The sequence below is a fragment of the Ursus maritimus genome, unplaced genomic scaffold (assembly GCF_017311325.1).
Source record: "Ursus maritimus isolate PB19 unplaced genomic scaffold, ASM1731132v1 scaffold_18, whole genome shotgun sequence".
In the NCBI taxonomy this organism is placed as follows: Eukaryota; Metazoa; Chordata; class Mammalia; order Carnivora; family Ursidae; genus Ursus; species Ursus maritimus.
In genome coordinates, this window is record NW_024424230.1 from 26,793,144 (window position 1) to 26,814,144 (window position 21,001).

The following is a 21,001-nucleotide window of genomic DNA, read 5'->3' on the forward strand; positions in this document are numbered from 1 at the left end:
TTATGAAACACATCCCTTACTACTATCTCCATTTTAGAATAAAGCAGAAATCAAGGAATGCAGTTTCTCCCCCAACAGCTATTTATGAAGTGCAGGCAAATTATGTATTTCCATAAAGATTTTTTAAGATCAAGACTGTTTAACATTAGACACACCTATTTTATGAAACTCTTGACTATGAATACATATGCCAATGAATCATTAAAATAGAACACAATGAAGGATTAGTTTTAATACAAACATCCATTGTGCAAACTGTCACTGAACGAAAGATGGAACACACTTGGGGTATTTATCCCTTAAAGCAAAGTTCTCAAATCACAGGTTTATGTAGCAACATTTTTAAAATAAAAATGACCAAATAAAAGCAAATGAGTTGTTAAGAGCCACCATATAAAGAACAGACATGTCACAATATGAAATTCTGACGATTATGACAATTTCAGTTGACTACTTAAAAATAATTTCCAATTCTCCCAAAAAGGGTAAATCAAGTTCATAAAATTCAATAGTGTGGCCTCAGTATCAGTTGTTAGTGGATTTTAGCTCAAATAGCAAAAAATCGGTTCATGTTTGATATTTTTCTTTTCTAAAAAAGAAAAGAAAGCTCTATCATTCATGGAGTTCTCGTCAGAGTTCAAAATGATTATTATGGAATCAAGATACTGTGTGATGTCCAAATACTTGGGTGCAGAAGATATGAGGGTCAAGTACAATATTGACTATTTGACCAAATGTTCTATTTTTAAAAGGGCTTTAGTTAAGTATTTTTTACAAAAAATTAGTGATTTATTTTAGATTTTATACCACTAGTACCATTCACAACCTCTTTCTCGCACATCACCCCCCCCCCACAACCACCAAATTGAGGCATCAGGTCAACAGTCAAGTCAAAATTGTACCACTCCTACACGTAGAATCATGCAAAGAGTATAGTTGTATATGTACATGCAGAGTTAACATCACCTACCCATGGCAATAACTTGTCTGAAAGTCTTCATCAGTAGGAAATACAAGCATAAACTTGTTATCTGGCTTCATTCTTGTATCTTCCATATTTCCAAACAGCACACCTTATAGCTTAGCTTAAATTTAGTATTCATCATAAACAAAGACAGTAATATTTTCATATTTTAATTACACTTAAAAGTTAAATTATCAGTGTCATTTCTCATTTTCAATGTATCCAAAATGATGACAATACTATACAAACTTTAATAAAGGAATGGTTGCCTTTTTATCTTTCTTCCAACAAGAAACCACAATTAAGAATGTTGTGTTCTAAGGTCATCTTACACTTATCACTAGCAAATCAAGATTAAATAAGGTATGTTTAAAACACTTAGCATCAGGGCTTGGGCTTTAACCATGAAGTATTAGCTAACTGATGGTGATAATCTGTGATATTCTTTTAAAAGTGATTCTTGCTACACAGCAGAATTAAGAGACAGGTAAGATCCTATAGAAATTTGATCTGCCTTTTAAAAGAAAGGGGGAAAAAAGCCACTGATGAGGAGCTAGGAAAATTCAGCACATTAATAACAGAAGCAACAATTTGACTCTATGCTTCCGATCTGACTCTAACAATTCATTACAGGATGGAATAAAGATGGAGATACTGTCCTCCGTCCCACTTGATTATTCTTCTATGCTGCTAAAATAAATGCACTGCTACTGAGATTATTTTCACTTTCAAAAACATCCATAGTCCCTTCAAGCAGTTACACATGGAAACATTTCCAATTTAAAACTTAATTAATATAAGTACATTCCATGTTACAATATTTAAGGATTAGCCAAACTGCACAATCTCCCATCTGCAAACCTTGAAGTCTGTCCCAATCTTAAAACACAAATTTATAATAACGAACTTACTAGCTTTTCTATAATCATTAAAAGCATATCTCAAAAAGGTATATTTAACACAGTTAGCTAATAACTATTTGGTCTGTGGTTAATCAAAGTGCTGTTTTTCCTCCTGATTGAAATATTTTGAAATTTTTGCTGGTCGTTACGATTAAAAGTCAAGCAATCCACTGCCTTTTTTAAGAACATCGGTTCGTCCGTTTTATGCTAGAGATAGGTCTGTACCCTCCCACTGACCTCCTAGCCTATAAACACCGTTCTAACTTGTCAAATAATAAAATACAGATGTGTCTGTGTCATCACACATTCCTGATAGAGTGAAGTTTACACTTTTATGGACCTTAAACCTTCTGTACTGTTGTCATCAAGTGTTTAATTTTATGAGTTAGTTTTCTCAATCAAATATATTCTTTTTAAAAAATGTTCTCTTAAACCTCACTGAAAGAATATGAATCAAAAATAAAAAGAGGCAAAACAAAACCAACATCCTTTAGTATGTTTATCCCTGACAAACCTTTTTCAAATTTGACAACCCAAAGCACAGAACTTTTAAAATTACATAAGGTAATACATAATTTACCATTCTTGTTTTACAGATGAGAGATTCAAGTCCTACTTAGGTGGAACCAGAATCAATTACATTACAGTTGTTCAGTGTTGAGGGAACTGAGAATATACAGGAGACTCGACAGCAGCACAGGAAACGCACAGATCTTTGTCAGCAAACACACGGGTTAGAAGTCCTACCTACTACTACTTAGCTGTAAGACTCAGTTTCTTCACAGGGTTATGGCAAGAGTTAAAGATGACATAACAACACAATACTGGTCCATTGCCCCATCCTTCCATTATAATTAGCACCTGTCCTACTTTATTATGTTTGCTTATCTTTACATGCAAATTCTGCCCTACAGAGCCTGCAAGCGAGCAGCTTTGAGAAAACATCACTGCCTGGATTGGTGCTCATATACTGGTTGTAAGATTAACCCAACTTGTGAAGTACATGCTTTGCTAGGATTACTGAGATCACCACAAATGGGACTTTTGTTTTTGTCTGAACTGTCGTGTCAGCTTGGGTGTATTCATATAAAAAGTGTTTAAAAGTCAAACAGAGATCATTTATGGATTATCTCATATTTTGCACCATCCTTGCCTACAGAACCGTCCCACTAACACAAGTGTTGTCAGTCTCCCAGTATGAGGTCTAATTAGATCTAGCAGACAGGAATTCCTCTTGTATCCCCAGACATCCTAGAAATGCCACTTCTCCTTCTATATTGGTTAAGTCTTAGGCCCAAGGAAAGGTGGGGCAATGGCCCAGCAGATGCTTTGCTTTGTCCCTTCAACTCCCATTTCTATGACTACAGTAATACACAGTAAAGCTCAGGGAAAATTCCTCCTGTTGTCCCTATTACAGCCAATCTCCTGAAACCCCTCATGAGGAGAGGAAAAATCTATCCTGTTATTGCCAAATGATCCCACACAAGCTCTACTGCCATAGTCATTAAAGGGTGTAGGCCCAGCGCCATTACGTACAACATCAAGACAACAGTGGAAATCACACTTGGCCTCAATCCAGATAGTCAGATTCAAAACAGTTACACCTGAAAGAAGGGTTCCTAGAAATTACCTACCCAAGCAAGGGGTCTACGAAGGGAGAATATGTGTGTGTGGTGGCTAGGTGAGGGAATGAGGTGTGGGGGAATAAGGTATGGGTGTGAGGAATCAAGGGAAAGAGCAAACCTCAAGATGGAAATTTGCACGTTAGCAGAACCTACTCAAGAAAAAAGTCTTTTTCATTATATACCAAAATACTGACCAAAATGGAAATTTATATTTGCAAATGAGAAAAAAATACTTGCGAATACTTATGCTATATTTTTATTACTATCAAAGTGTGTACACACACACACACACAGAACAATCTGAAGAAACAAAGCAGTCATTTTCAAAGCAGCTCTTGGAAAAGACGAATAATTACATTCACCAGAAAAAAAACAAAAATCTATATAGAAAAGTGCCATTTCTAGAAAAACAGCTTTTTTTTTTATGATTTTTTATTATATTATGTTAGTCACCATACAGTACATCCCTGGTTTCCGATGTAAGGCTCGATGACTCATTAGTTGCGTATAACACCCAGTGCACCATGCAATATGTGCCCTCCTTACTACCCATCACTGGTCTATCCCATTCCCCCACACCCCTCCCCTAGAAAAACAGCTTTAAATACCAAAAACTGTGTGTGTATATTTTCTGCGGAATAATATCAAAAGCTATTTCGGTGAAAAGAAACATGTATGAGAAACAGGGCTAAATGGAAATGAAATGCGCAGAATGCACTGAAAATTTATGTTTAGGCAGTAAGTCACTTCTATGTTTTAATTAAATTTTTACTTGTTTTTTAAGTAATCTCTTCACCCAAAGTTGGGCTCGAACTCACAAGCCCAAGATCAAGAGTCGCATGTTCTACCAATGGAGCCAGCCAGGCACCTGGCATTAAGTCACTTTCTAAATATAACTGAATCAATGCCTATTTTGTACTTTTTCCATTTTATTCATCTCAATTATTAAAATTTGTGAGATTATCAAGTGTGCAAGGCGGGAATAAAGTTTTAAGCATTACATCTGTCCTCACATCATACTGGTAAATGACAGGTCATTTTGTCCACCCAGAAAAGTTACCTGTAATACTGATTAAGAGTTAATTTTGAAAGGATCAAAGAGGTAAAAGCAAATATTCAAGATTATCAGAGTAGTTAGAAAGTTGATCGCAAGAAAGAAAATTTAATTTTAACATTTCACCACTAACTACAAAGCTGGGGAAAATTGGGAGGTTATTCATGAGATAACTCGGGTAAATATGTATCTGGATATTCAAAAAAAAAACCCTCAAAATATAGAAAACAGGGCACCTGAAGAGGTCACTATCTTTCAATTTTTCTTCCTACTTCAGAAACAAACTCACAACCTACTGCTTTAGTATTCAGATCTACAGAGAACAAAGCTAAAATATCTGCACTATGTACATGAAGGACATACAAATTAGGTATGACTTTAGCCACATCTCCATGTCTATGCTCCCTGCTAACGATACCTCCATTCCTTTCTGATTACTCCTCAAAGTAGTCTCAATTCTGCTATTTTCCAAATATTCCTCAATTTTTAAGAGGATAACTTAATAGGACATGTAAAGGAAAAGAATCTCAACTTTTGTATTAACATTGGTATTTGTTATTTTGTCAATACACCAATTACAAAAAACCTGAAAATTATCTCAAAAACATCATGTAAAATCTATTATTAATTATTCTAACTACAAACTAATACCATCATTTCATTATGGAAAAGCAAGCTTCTTGACTCCCAAACACCTAATGTGAATTAACTGGTAGAGAATCACTAATACAACCAATGCTGTCCTCAACAGAGTAACAAACATTTCTTTTTTAAAACTTTTATTTATCTAGATTAGTTATTACACTTCAAATGCAGTTAGGTAAAAGATATAAAGAAAATGTAATAAAATAAAAATCAGTTATTTGATAACATTCTCCCCAAATCTTAAAGTTGTAAGATTTCATTACCAAAGAATATACTTCCTCATAGATTACTAACCCTTCACTTTTTAGGATGTCTTCTATTTTACGTTGTGGTAAATTTAATATAAGCTAAGAAGATATACTCAATGCTAGTAAACTAACAGTCTGTTTTCAATCCCCACTAACTTTCCTAAAATTCAGAGAAATTAAAAACAAAAATAAAGAAAAAATGAGAAGTACAGAACCTCCAAAGTTATTCATGTTGTGTACAATCTGTTCTTGACAAATTAAGAAGTTTCTTATCTGTACAATGGTTATGGACACATGCCATTTTTAGAAAGGATCTTGAGAAGAATTTTTCTTCAAGAACAATTTTTACTGAACAGTAAAAAAATTTCAAGTTTAATAAATTTGCAGAAATGGTTTTGCTGCTGTATCTTCTAATGCATGACATTCCACAAAATCTTTTTCATTGTCGCCACCACTGACTGTATCATTTAATTCAAACAGGAGAGAGAGAAATCAACACAAGCTAAACAAAACGTAACAGGTACAATTACTTTAAAAGGTCACCATCTTTAAGACAGCTTGCCTATAATCTGTTATTCTAAACAAATGACAGCAAGAAACCTGTTTGCCATCTTTCCTATGACTTCCATGTAGCTTGTACCATTAGGCAAATTCAGCTATATGTTAAAAATGAAAATTATCAGTAATATCAACTTGGGTGCTTTATTTGCAACAAAAAGATTCTCTATAGCATCCCTTTTATTAACAAGCAAATTTAATACACTTAAAATTATTTCATATCTAATATTCTGACTTACATACAAATTTTCAGTAATAAATCTTAGGTAAATTGAGATATAGTTAGACCCAGAGACCTGGATCTCTGCTGTTAAGTCTGTTAACAGGAGAGAACGACAAAAGCAATGAAGCAAAGTTATTTTTTTACTCAGTCTGTGAAATAAACAAGAGGTCAAAAACCTTTACTTGACAATTAAAAGAAATTCCATAAAATAACCTTTTTCTCCAGTTTAATCACCCTAACTAGGCGTGTACGTGGGCAACTCTCTTTCTTACATACAAATAGGAAGCAATGAATGGATATTAATGATGTGAATCCATTTAAATCCCTTTAAGACTATTAGTCATCTGTCTCCAACAACTTGTCAAACAGAACGTTAATAAAAATACAGAAATTATTTCAGAATTCTGAATGGGTGTATGTGTCCACACGCACACACAGGCACACACATCCTTGAGATGAGGCTCATTCCTCTCACTTGGTAACAAGAAAACAGGCTTTTTCTTTTGGAGCCCCAAAATGACAGAATCCTTTATTCTACTTCTAAGTTAAAAAAACACTTCATGCAAAATATTAAATCTTAACATTTTAATTTCACTGTGTTGTGTTCTAAATTTAAATTTTATTTGGGCTTATATTACACTCGTTTTTAATATAATGTGAACAAAATACACATCAATACAATTAAGAGTTATTATCACCTAACAAGTGGCTCAAATAACCAGATCGTTCTAACCTGCTGGTTAAATGCTGTTAAAATGATTTAAAAATCTAATGTCTTAGAACACTGAATTAGTACAAACTAGGCAGAAAGTAGTCTGTAGATAAAGCATCAGAAACACACTTACCTTTAGTGAGGGGATAATGCCTCTTTTTAAGGATCACCTAACTTCATATGTACATATTAGAGAAATAACATGTTCAAATATGGGACTTTATTTTTAAAAAGCTTTTCAACCATGTCTAGATTAATGTTTTAGGTTGAAAGAAGTTTCTTCCCAGCATTAGTTAGACCTTTATATACTACAAAAAGGTCCAAACAGAATATATTCCTTACCCTTCGTAAAATTCTAGAAAAATTAAGGGAATTCAAGAGAAATTAGGTAAGACCACTAGGTACTTCTAAAATAACACCTATGTTAAAATGCCACGCATGACCCAAAAGTCATTCCCACTTCTTAGTTGTAGTCCTTTTAAGTACAACAGTCCCCCTTTAGCCGTGGTTTCACTTCCAAGGTCTCAGTTACATCAGTCAACAGAGGTCCGGAAGCAGATGATCCTCCTCCTGACAAATGGTCAGAAGGTCAACAGTAGCCTAACAACACGTCATAGCGCCTGTGTCGTTCACCTCACTTCCTCTCATCACATACCCATTTTATCACCTCACATCATCACGAGGGCAAGTACAGTACAATAAGAGATTTTGAGACTACATTCATATAATTTTTATTACAATATATTATTATAACTATTCAATTTTATTATTGTTGTTAATCTCTTACTGTGCCTAGTTTATAAATTAAACTTTATCACAGGTATGTTTGTATAGGAAAAAACAGTATATGTAGAGTTCAGTACTATCCGTGGTTTCAGGCATCCACGTGGGTCTTGGAACATAATTCCCATAGATGAGGGGGTATAATCTTAGGGATACAGACTCTGCCTCACTAAAGGAGAACTGAATAATCCACAACAGCAGTCATATAAAAATAAGTATTAAAACTACTCCAATACTTGATATTTCTTTAAATAAACATAATAAAAAACAAACTTTTTTGAAAGAGGAATTTTTTAACTGTGCAATCTGGACAAGGTGTAATCATTTTAAAGCACAACTCATATAAAAACTTACTGTTTTTCAAAACAATATTCCCTAAGACAGCAACACATTTTCAAGGCACTGTGAGAAACTGAAAATCAGGATGAAATTTGCATGTATGTTTCTGCTACAAAATTATTCTTAAGGTTAAACACTCCAAACCACAAAGTGTCAAATTTTACTTTAGAATAAATTTTAGTATTTTGGAATATATTCTATGAATGAAATCAATATATTTTGGTGGTCCTTTTCCTTCTACCAAAACCTCTTTTCACCTCTTTACCCAAAATTATGTAGAAAGGCTTCCCAAAATTATTGTTTAAAACCTTCCCAAATATCCTAAATGTCATTCCTACCTACAATATCAATTTTTAAAACCTATGTTTAATAATTCTATTCCATTGAAATTTTTTCATTTTTCACTTAAAGGCAAAAATGTATCTGTAGACTTTTTGCTCAATTATCTAATAACAAAAACTAGAATATATCCAGTCAATACTAGGAAGAATTTGTGTTATTCTTAAAAGATGAATTCATATGTTCTATTTTAAAAATAAAAAACAGCAGTACATGCTTAATATATCAAATAACAAATCATGGAACAAAAAAGAAACCTACTAAGTGCTTAAAGCAGTTTATACATGCATAGAAAAGTAGTCATGTTAACATGCTGAAATTAACTTTTTGAATTTATTTTTTTAAGTAGGCTCCATGCCCACTGTGGGGTTTGAACTCATGACTCTGAGATCAAGAGTTGCATGCTCTACCAATAGAGCCAGCTAGGGACCCCCCTAAATTAACACTGTTTTTATGCCTAAACGTCCATGTCTAGTAAAATCTGTGATCCCAGTAAGAAACTGAAGACAGAACAAACTTCCCTGAAAATATCTCAAATTCAAGTAAAGATTACAGATTAGTTAAAATCTAGTCAGTCATCCCAAACCAGTATGTTCTTCCTATTGATATAAAACTTAATCTAAAAAAAGAAAAATACTCGCTGAAGTTGTTTACAAATGTTGCAGTATCATTTCAGAGAAAAATACATCAGTTATAATAAACTCCTATATAGTTTATGGTGAAAATTCATACTAACATTATGTAAGAGCTTAGCTGATGTTAAGAAATTTATTGCAAGTTGCACTGGTGTACAAACCTTACCCCTATTTGTCAAATATCAAGTTCAGGAAATCTGACAGTCATTACACAATAAAGAAGAGACTTCTAGCCTTTTTCATCAATTCCTACCATACATTTTTCAAAGAGAACGGAGCACATTAACAAGCTTCCCCCAAAGTTAACTCCCAATTCTCATCCATCAGTTTCTAAAAGGAAAAAAAAAAATCACGTTTATTTTTCACATAATAAAAACTAGAAAAGAAAAAAAATTGACTTGTTCTATTACAGTTAATTTAGAAGTTGCAAATATTTGGATAAAGAACAAAATAGAAAATGTACTGACAATTTTCTAAGTTACTGATAATTATTAAAATAAAGGTCATCACTGTTATATAAACCATCTATCCTTCCTCTTACAAAACAGAAAATTAGAGTCTTCCCAAAGTTGCAACTTCATTAAATATTAAAATAATTAACCTTTTTCATATTGAGAAATTATAAATTATAAATGTGAAGGGAAAGACTAATAAATTTTTATTGTAAATAAATCCAGTATAAAGCAAAATCTTAAACAACAGTGTTTTAGCGAAGTTACATATTCCTACTAAAAAATTTCATCCTAATTTAGCGGTTTCTTACAATAGTCTTACCAACCCAGAAAAGATAAAATACCAATATTTCCCAATCCCAGGCCACACATAAAAACAGCTATCATGTTGCAAGACTTTCAATCCTGTGATAGTTTCTCCCCTTTGACATACTCTATGGGTCCTTTTACATGCCAAAGGGCCGTTTATTTTCTGTCCGGGGATTAAAAACAAAATTAAATTGGTAGTACATTAGCTAATACACTTAGTCACTAGTAACTTAAAAACCCATTCAATACGCACCCTTAATAGAGTGGCCATTTAATCTGTTTCCTCTAGAAGTACCTTGTACATCAGGGTACCAGACAATTTCACTGAATGATGTCTGCCAGGTTACTGCCTCAGACACTGAGCTTTAAGTTAATGCTCAAGACAAAAATTCACCTATGTAGCAATGAAAAATTTTCATGCATATAATCAAACTCTGCTCTATTCTGCTTTCTCTACAATATCTTACATAGGAGGTATAGTATACATTCCTCAAAAGTTAATTCATTCTTACTGCATACAAATGTTATTGAAAGTTATAATTCATTAAAGACTGGCAACAAATGCATTCATTAAATAACATATGGAAGAATGATAGAAAAATGTTCATGCAGTACATTCACCATTTATGATCTTCAGAGTGGGATTAATTACATGATTCCCTCCTTTGGAATGGAAGGAAGTCAAGTGTTTGTAGAGAATAAATGCTAAAAGATTCTCAAGGAATTAATCACTTACCTATTTGGATTCACTAACATTCCCTATCTTATATCCTATTTATATTTTTGGCATGAAAAAAGCATAAAGATGAGGATCACTCCTATTATCATCTAAATATGGTTCTATGTTCCAACCATATATAACGAAACACAAGCTAAAATTTATCCAACTCTGTTTTGAATATCTAATTTTCTAAAAAGAAACTGTTTACTATTATAATTTTTAAAACACCATCAAAAGAAACTTACAATAGGCAAAACTATATTCCTTCTTATACAATCCAAAAACCAGATCATTAACACAATTGACTTTGTGACAGATTCAAAGGTTGTTCTGTAATATTCCCATTTTTGGCAAAGTTAACTGAAAAACTGTTATAAGTCTTTGGGAATTCTACTGTACTGTCAACATTTCGACACGTCACACAAGAACCAAAGGGCTGCGTGGCAGTTCTTGGAAATCAGGCATCTGCATGTAAGCACCTGACTGGGTGAGAGGGGAAATTCTTTGGCCAACTAGTTGCATTTTAAGTTCCCTGGGTTCCATAGCTGCTTGTTCTCTTCGCCAGTGTCAAGGTGAGTTAGCTTTTCCATCCACATGTGAAACTTCTCCTCTGTCTGCCTTTGCATCTTGGAAAAACAGCTCATGGTCTCTTCCAGGACACTGCCTATGCAGTTCCTATCATACACAGCACCCCTGTCAAGTAATCCTGGAATTTCCCTGGGCACTCCTTCAGATCCCCCAGCACGACTGAAGTCAGCTTTAAAGACATTGAGGCCATTTGATAAAACATCATTAATTCAGAAAACTTATTTTTTATTAAGACATGCTTATTTAGGAAAATGGCTTAAGCATTACTAAGAAGAGCCATATAAAGCACTGATAGGCAAGCACTTAAATTAACAAAAGCAAAGTAATTCCAAGAAAAATAACACACTACCATTTTTCACAGCTTCAATATTATTTGCCTGGCAACTTGCATTGTTACTATACAACTAATTATTAATCTATAAGAGCGGTTTTCAACCTTTGCTGAACATAAAAACCTACAGTGGTTGAGCAAACATCAAAACCTAGGGCTCCTAGGCACTGAAGGTTTGATTTATTTTAAGCTCCCCACGTGATTTACTTGGTTGAGAACCATTGTATCCCTGAATATTTTCGCTGCTTTGACTTTAAAATTCTAAAAGCTGTTTTCACAGCTGACCCATAATAAATCAGTATACAATGAATTCTCAACTGATTCTTATCAAATGTTCTAATATTAAGTTTAAAAATATTCCTTATGGGAAACTACGTAAAGGAGATATACAACCCATGTATATACCTCTGGGTCAGCTTTTTACAAACCCTGGTCTATGGAAGTGCTAAAAGGTGTGCCTTTATAAAAGGGGGGGGGGCGCCTGGGTGGTGCAGTCTAAGCGTCTGCCTTCGGCTCAGGGCATGATCCCAGCGTTCTGGGATCGAGCCCCACATCAGGCTCCACTAGGAGCCTGCTTCTTCCTCTCCCACTCCCCCTGCTTGTGTTCCCTCTCTCGCTGGCTGTCTCTGTCAAATAAATAAATAAAATCTAAAAAAAAAAAAAAAAAGTTTTGTGGTTAAGTTTAGGATATGCTACAAATCATATGCTCCTCCTCTCCTGAGCACATTAAGGGCTCTGACTTGTCCTACAGTAAAGAAACCTGTTTCCACATGGTCCAGCACTTTCCAACAAATGTGTGGACAGCGTACAGCTATTACTATCCAATAGGAAGTCATCTCATGGGATTCCAGTTTAGGGTATGTTCCTCTACATAGACTGTTTTATCCCTGAACTAGGTAAGATTATCTTTGGTTTGGATTGGATCTCCATAAAACTAATTATGCTGACCTCTTTTCTTCAGGGAGCTATTAAAAATGTTATCTCGTCAGACCACTCTTGACTACAGCGTTATCTAAAATAGCTTTTCTACCACATTCCTAGTCAAACTTTATCTCTTATATCCTGTTTATTATCCATAGTGTATATTCCTGATAGCATATGATAAATTTTAATCCGTCTCCTCAAAAAAAGATGAAGTTCTATGACAGCAGAGACTTTTCATTCACTGCTGCACTTACATGCTGCATAGCAGGTGCTCAAATATTTGAATAAATGACTGATGGAAATCAATCAATCTAGGCCTTAACCCATCTACCTATACCAAGAAGTCTTATGAAGAACAGCCCTAAGATATGCTCTATTGTATTTATTCCAGGATATTTCTGAAAATACAGTTTAGTTTATGTCACAGTGGCTTTTTATGAAGATGCAAAAAAAAAATTTCCCAGGTCTCAGTATTAAGAATAGCAGTGTTTCTCCTAGATAGTGAGAATCGTTGAATCCGTCACACCACCTCTTTTCAATGCCTAAACGGCTATGGAACGAATTTTTGGTCCAAGTCTACTTAGCAAATAAAAACCTCATGGAGTTTATTATTCTCTAAGTTCACATTATACCTTTTCCCCTGACTACTCCATCCCTTGTCCTCATATTTTAAAAAAAAAAAAAATCTTGTTTATACAAAAATTTTCTCAATCAGAATATAACTTTCCCCAAAATTTGTGTTTGGTTTATGGAAACACTAAATGAAATTTAAAGAGTATTAAACTTTTTTAAGCACTTAAGTGTATAAGACAGGAAATTAAGATACCTAGTACTTTGATCTGTTTTAGTTTCTGGTGCTGTTTATTTTTCAGCAGACACTGAAAAATGGCTGAATTCAGAAAACAGTGTAAGAATACTTATGCTAGGAATACTGAGGTAAGTTGCAGCCTCATAGAGATGACTATCAGCAATAAACACTGATAAACAAGACATTTTAAAGTATTAAAATCAAGGACCAATTAACTATATACTTGTCAAGACCCACAGAATGTACAACACCAAGAGTGAACCCTAATGTAACTATGGACTCTGAGTGATAATGTCATCAATGTAGGTTCATCACTATCTCTGGTGGGGGGTGCTGATAGTGGGGGAGTCTGTACATATGTAAGGGTAAGGAATATATAGGAAGTCTCTGTACCTTCTGCTCTATTCTGCTGTAAACCTAAAACTGCTCTAAAAAATAAAGTCTATTAAAAAAAAAAAACAGGGACCATATTCTCACCTTAAACACACATATGTCCTTTTATTAATACTAAGATATATCCTACTTTGAGGAAAAAGACTTATTGAAAGCAAAGATTACACTTTTGCATATACAAAGTTAATATAGGCACTCAACTTTAGGAAGTTATGAAAAGCAGGCCAAAAATAATACCTTAGTGCTTTAACATAAGAGATTGCCAAAGATACCCATCAGTAAGATTGCAAAGCTTCCAAATGTAAGATAACATTATCTAGACATTGTACCATAGAGAAAACCACATTTAAATAAGGCATGCTTTCAAAATAATCACTTACGTGGAGTAAAAGAAAAAAATGCTTATGCTTGTTAATTAATACAAAACTGTGCTGTGGTTTTTATAACTAATATGATTTTTAAAAACTAGATTCCACTGTTCATAACTTGATACCCATTAGCAGTAACAAACTGAGTCAGACTACCAGTTTCGCAATGATTTTTAGCTATGGGAGACTTAAACATCACTTAACTAAGTAGTAGCTCTCACCCCCGGCTGCTCATTGTAATCAGCTGGGGAGCTTTAAAAATGCATGATCTCACATGTAGGTAAAATCTAAAACAACCAAACTCATTAACATAGAGTAGACTGTGGCTGAATGGGGAGACAGGTGAAGGTGATCAATACAAACTTCCAGTTATAAGATGAACAAGTTCTCGGGAAGTAATATACAGCATGGTGACTGCAGTTAACAATGTACTGTATATTTGAAAGTTGCTGAGAGCAGATCTTAAAAGTTCTCAATACACATAACTAGGTGAAGTGCTAGAATTGTTAACTAAGCCTATTGTGGTAATTATTTTGCAATATATACATATATCAAATCATCACATTGTACCCCTTCAACTTACATGATGTTATATGTCAACTGTATCTCAAAAAAGCTGGGGAAAAAATGATGATGCCTTGGGTGATACCCAGAGATTCTGATTTAATTGGTCTGGAGTGAGGCCTGGGCATCATTAGTTTTAAATGCTCCCAAGTGATTCTAACCCATAGTCAGACTGAAAACTGCATGGATTTTACCTGCCTTGTTTACATTTACTAAGCTGAAAATGGGCAGTTCTCACCTGATTACTATGTCTTAGTGTTTTGTTATCGATGTATTTAGTGAGTCTCCTAAATAGCTACCAAAATACAGTAAGATTACAAGAGGCTTAAAATGGGAAGGTGGAGCTTTTAGCCACTTCATATTCAATCTAGGAAAAAATTTATAGGACTGCTGATGCGGGTTTGGGGTCTTCTCCCATGAATTCCCACTGCTCAATACAAAAATTTTTCAAGTACTTCAATCCCCAACAGGCTAAGAACCCTCACAAATCAGTAAGAAAAACAAAGTGGCAGGAGGAAAATGTGCAAAGAATGTGAACAGAATGTTTACCAAAATAACAAATGGCCAAACATGATTTTTCAGCTTCACTAGTGACCAAAGAAATGCAAAATAACACTAAGATACAATTCTTCCATCAAATCAGCAAGACTTTTTAAAAATATAAATATTCAATAGAAAGAATACACAAACTCCTGGATGCAATAAAATTAATATATTTTAAAAAAAGCAGTTTGACAGTATGTGTCAAGAGCCTTAAAGTATTCATAGCCTTTTCTCCTAATAGCAAAAACTAAAAACAGCCCAAAGGCCCAAGATTGGGGAATTTTTCTTATAGTTAGCTAAATAATTCAAAATCCTTACATTTTAGGGAGAATATTGTGTTTTGTCAAAATGTTCAAAACGCAACGTTAAGAGGGAAAGAAGACAGAAGTATACATAGGGTGATAAATTTTGTTACATATTATGAAAGGCAACATACTCAAATGTTAACAAAAGCAGGATTGTGAGTGATTTTAATTTTCTACTTCACATTTTTCTATTTTCAAAATTTTCTACAAAGCGTTTACTACTTAAAAAATTATTTTTCATTTTCAAACAATAATTAATTGATGAAGCATAGTAAGTCTCTGCCTCAGAAACACTGTGAGGTAAGATAATAGCTTATCAGGATGCATTTCAGTGCATAAATGTGTATGGTGAGTAAGGGGTATTGGGATTCTGGCTTCAGTGGGACTGAACCTGGCCACACGGACTGAGAATTAGGTGATCTTAGACAGCTGTCCTCAACAGCCTCCCTGACATTCTCCGAAATAGAGCTTTTCTAAATGCAAAATGAGATTTTCTAAATGCAAACCCACCAAGAAAACTGACCCTTACCTACAAAGGTGGATACTATTTTTGGAACCTCAATCTGAAGAGGCATTTATATGGTGGACTATTAAACCACACAAAGCAGGTCATTATAGCCAAGACAAGATGAAGCCACCCTGAGGTTTACTCTATGCTAAATATTTATCAAAAACAGTTATGGGTGCCTGGGTGGCTCAGTTGGTTAAGCCTCTGCTTTCAGCTTAGGTTACGATCCCAGGGTCCTGGGGCAGAGCCCATGCCAGGCTCCCTTCTCAGTGGGTAGTCTGCATCTCCCTTTCCTTCTGCTCCCCCACTCCTGCTCTCTCGCTATCTCAAATAAATACATAAAATCTTAAATAAAAAAAAAAAAAGTTATTGAAAAAACTTCTCCCTGTTGCCCATGTACGCTGATGGACGTGAGTCTGTTCAGAGAACTACTTTCTTGAACTAAATGAAGTCTGATGTCCATTAATCATATTCACTAAAATCAAAATTCTTTTCAGGAGCGGACTTTACAGAACTAGTTTCAACTTAAAGTGATTTTACAGAGAAGTGACGTCCCACCATAAAACTGCAAAGAGTGATTAAAAGTACAAAAAGGTCATCTATAATAAAGGAGATATTTGATTAAAAGCCCTGAATACTCAAGACCACTACAAAGTATTTTCACATTAATATTCACTACAAAATACTCTATTTTTGCTCATCTCTAAGTCCTCTAAATGCAAGAACTGCCAGAATTATCTCGATATGATATCTCCAAACAGATTCTTAAAACAGCAATACAGTCTCAAAAACCTCATGGAGACAATGATTTAGTGCGGATAATAAGTTGTCTGTCAGTTAACTGTTAACTAAAAAACACTCTTCATAAACATCTGTTTCCAGATATCGAACTCAATTAAGCATGATCATGCACTATAGAATACAGAAGTCTCTATCATTTTCACTCTTAAAGAAAATGCATTAAAAAATAAAAATGAAAAAAAGAAAAAAGAAAAGAAAATGCATTAATTGTAAATTTGGCATAAGAGAACATCTAGCCTAATTACTTCAATGTTTATGCTGCTGACAAAGCTTATAAATGAAGCATTTTCTGAATTACTAAATTAGTTGTACCTTGATGAAAAAGTATAGCAAGAATCTCAGTTTTTAATTTTCCTCTTGATTTCCATTCTGTATAAACAGCTTGATTCAAATGTCAACATCCAAGAGATTCTGTCAGGCACATCCAGTTTAAGTTCACCTGAATGTCCATGTTGCTGCACTCAAGTCAGTTCATAACTTATCCAATCTTTACAATTTATACAACTTTTCAACAATTGCCCTTGCTATTAGGTTGAGTGTATCCCCTTCCCTGAAGTCATAATGTGACTCAGGAAACTGACATATACATATTACATTAAAAATGCACGATGTCACAATTTTTTAGGGGTAGCAATATGGACAATTGAAACGAACTTCCTAATATTTAAACTTAGGCTGTTCCATCTTTGCTGCTCTGCACACCCACTTACATGAACAGCACCTCCTGAAACTGTGCAGCATGTGCACAGTCCAGGCAGTCATATACGGTGGCCTGGCACCTTAACTACCATTTGATTCTCCAGGACTACTTTAGAAACTCTACAAACTTTCAAAAGCCACAATCTTACTACATGCTGTGAACAAGAGAAATTAAATCACAGATTCAGATTAATTTACTTTGGTGTTTTGATTTGTATACAATTCAGAATAGACAAGAAACAGACCACCAGTGTTTTAGAAGTTCTAAACACTGGTGAAAGTAGTCAATTAGCAAGGAGGTTTGGATAATATAAACAAAGCACACCTAACTATGTAAGCCAAACAGGAGAGTGCCCACAAACACATTTCTCATGCCACCTCTATAACTGGGTCTATTTTGTTCACCCACCTTCCTTTCCCTTTCCATAAGGAGACAAAATATTGGGGTGGTTATATAAAAATCTGTTTAGTGAGTGAAATTAAGCACTGTGTCATTATGATCTTGATTAACAGATCAGAACACAGGACATAAGAATGAACAAACAATTTTACAGGTGTTAAGCAAGCTTTTTAAAAAATATTACTATATGCAAAACTGAAATATACCTAGGACCTGCCTGAGAACAACCCCAAAGTCTGCTTCTCTCATGCATTCAACTGATGAACTTCAAATAAACCCCCTCCCCAGCAATTTTAACACAAGGAACTACCAAATAAATTCAACAGATATTAAAACAGTAAGCATTTCTAACTGTTAAAAAGTCATACTTAATATATGGATGAGACTTTTATTATTATAAGATGAACACCTATAGGATTGTTCTTGTTACTGAGTTTATGTAAGTTTGGTTGGCTACAGGTTTAATTAACCAATATGATTTTTCTTGAAATATTCTTTGTATATCAGCAATATGTTGTCTTCACATGTAGAAACAAACTTTTCAGAAAACTAGGAGGAAAGAACAGCCACCCATAAAATTTTATAAACCAAAACCTCCACCTCTTTAATGTAGCAATAAACAATGCTGTCATATCTATTAAATGCCATGTAGTTTATAAAATGTTCCTAATCATAAGAGTCTCTTCAATAATGAGAATTTACCAATTAAGAACCATTCAGACCTCATGTTTCTTCCACCTTGAAATCTCAAGACTGCCTTTGTAGTACACAGTACCAGTCATGATAATATGGAGAAAGCAGATATGTCAAACATGTAATAAATTACACACCCTTACGCCAATGAGAGCTAGAATAAGCAGATTTCTATCAAACTTCTTAAAGTTTAGGGGAGTAAAGGGAAAATACTGCAAAAAAGCATCCTTTCCAATGCAAGTGACAACTTAGAAAAATGCACAAGGATAACTATCTTATCATGCACTGAACGGGGAGGAAACTCATAAAACTACTGTTTTAGGAGGTACAGTTACTAGAAAACTTTAACGGAAGATAGAAGAACATGTCATTTCAGACGCCATAAGCTCGAGTACAGTGGCTATATAATAAAGCAAAGTGCCTATTCCTGAGGAGAATTTACTTAGTAATAATGCTGAACAGTGAGTATTAAATCTAAGCAGTGCTAAAAAGGCAATGATGGGAGTTCAGGTAATGTGTTACACAGAGAGAGACTTGTGAGAAATTCCATTACTTAAAAATAATTTTGTCCCTATCATTAACCATTTAAATTTTTTTTTCCTGCTGACGTGCTAAAGTGCACAACCTCAGAACAGGTTTTTAAAATTGGCCATGTCTTGTTAACACACTGCAGTCTTCAAATTTACACAGAGCTGCAGGTCTCCTGGATTTTTTCAAGTGTCACTCATCTAACTGAGCCTGACAGCTTAGAAATGCCATCGGTTGCTCTACAGTCAGTTTAAAAAACATCCTCTACCTGGTATCTCTGCAGTGATTGTCTTGCTGCTCCCTGAAACCTCTTCATCATCATCTGATGAGCTCGTGCTTGAGTCACAAGTCAGGTCACTATCACTGGTACTACTGTCCTGCAATAGGTTATACTTCTTCCTCGCAGCAGCCTCCCTTTTCTGTCTCAGTAGCCTGATTCTCTCCTTGTGCTTTTGGCTCCGATGACCTTTAACCTTGGCGACTCGGCCATTCTGTTTATCACTGGATTGCCGGTTTTTCTTGGCAGCCATAGTAGATGTTTCACTTTCAGATCGGGAACGCCGAGACTTGCGCCCGACTGTGGCACCAGACACTCCAGAAGGGTCTCCTTCCACCGCTGTTTCTGCCTGGGAGGGTTCATTCTCTTCTGCAGAAGACAACGTATCTGAATCAGCCAGGTGACCACTAGAGGATGGGGAAAGCATGCAGTGATTAGAGGAGTCACTCTCATAAACTCGGCCAGTGGTCGGCTTGTCACTCTCTGTGGATGCTAACTGAGACTCAGAAGAGTCCCTTCTCAGTTCCATCAATAAGCAGGGCATTGAAGAAAGAACTGTAGAATCCACCACCCCATCTTTCTGAACTTGAGATTCCAGTTCTACAGATCCATCTTCCTCCTTAGCTGTCTCTTGTTCAGATGTTTTTGCTGGAACTTCAGACTCAATGAGTTCTTCAACTTTTCCCACTGCCTCCTCCATCTTCATTTCAGACTTTCAAATTAAATCATGGAGCAGAGTCTAGGAAACTAGGTCAAAGATGCAACAGGAAAGCAACCTGTACAAAAACACACAAAATCAATAAACAGAAATGGTAGATTATTTTAATCAACACAACATGCTTACCTTTCTAAATGAGTAGCAAAAGTTACCATCACACAGGCCTTTAAAATGTATCTGTCCTATGCTTAACAGTCAAATTCAAAGGACTTAGTACTATCAAAAAACTAGCATACACAACTACTAAAAATGGCAAAATATTAATCCTCAATTACTGAACTTGCAAGCCCAGCAAGGAACCAAACAAGGATTTTCAATTTTAAAACTTAAATTGTTCAAGAAAGGGATCCTCAAAACTCTGACAGAGTTAAATGTGTATGTTCTGACTTTAACATAAATGAAAAAGAATGCTTCAAAAAACCTAGTCTCAGAAACAAGTTAACCAGAATGATCACTTTTATACTCAAATCCTCAAAGAGAGGAAGTTACAGTGGAGTAACATCAAATGAACACACTTATATTTAAAACAAAAACAACTTCCAATTACACGCATTTGGCAAATGAGCACCCAAAGTAATTGTATGCACCAAACCTATCTGCTATTCCTCTCAGGAGGAGATGCTCTACAGGCGTATTAAGAGGCCAGGCCTGACTATGCTGTTTCCTCACAGTCCTTCCTAGTTCCCACATACCTCTCATCAGGCTGAATGTGACCCTAGTTTTCAACATGTTTTGTTTCATAAACAGCCACTAAATACTTTGTGAACCCAGAAAACCTAGTACACTCCAGTCTATGAATGACTTAAGGAGTTTAAGAGAAAACACCCTACATACATTTTCCACCTTATATGCTAACTTTTTTTTTTTTTTAAGATTTTATTTATTTGAGAGAGAGAGCATGAATGGGAAGAGGGGTAGAGGAGGAGGGAGAGGGAAAGGGAGAGAATCTCAAGCAGACTGCTCGCTGAGCTCAGGGCTGGATACCAAGACCCTGAGATCATGACCTGAGCAGAAACCAAGAGTTGGATGCTCAACTGACTGAGC

General features: G+C 34.9%; 1 protein-coding gene across 3 annotated transcripts in view; it reads right to left on the reverse strand.

Annotated features, from left to right (window-relative positions):
• Positions 1 to 21,001, reverse strand: part of CUNH18orf25 (chromosome unknown C18orf25 homolog) — a 76,292-nt gene that overhangs the window by 21,756 nt on the left and 33,535 nt on the right. For all 3 annotated transcript variants that reach the window (XM_008691593.2, XM_040632551.1, XM_040632552.1), the window contains exon 2: positions 19,231 to 20,015. In XM_008691593.2, coding sequence (XP_008689815.1) covers positions 19,231 to 19,945 — 715 coding nt within the window. In that variant the 5' untranslated portion in view covers positions 19,946 to 20,015. The remainder of the gene's footprint in view (positions 1 to 19,230; positions 20,016 to 21,001) is intronic.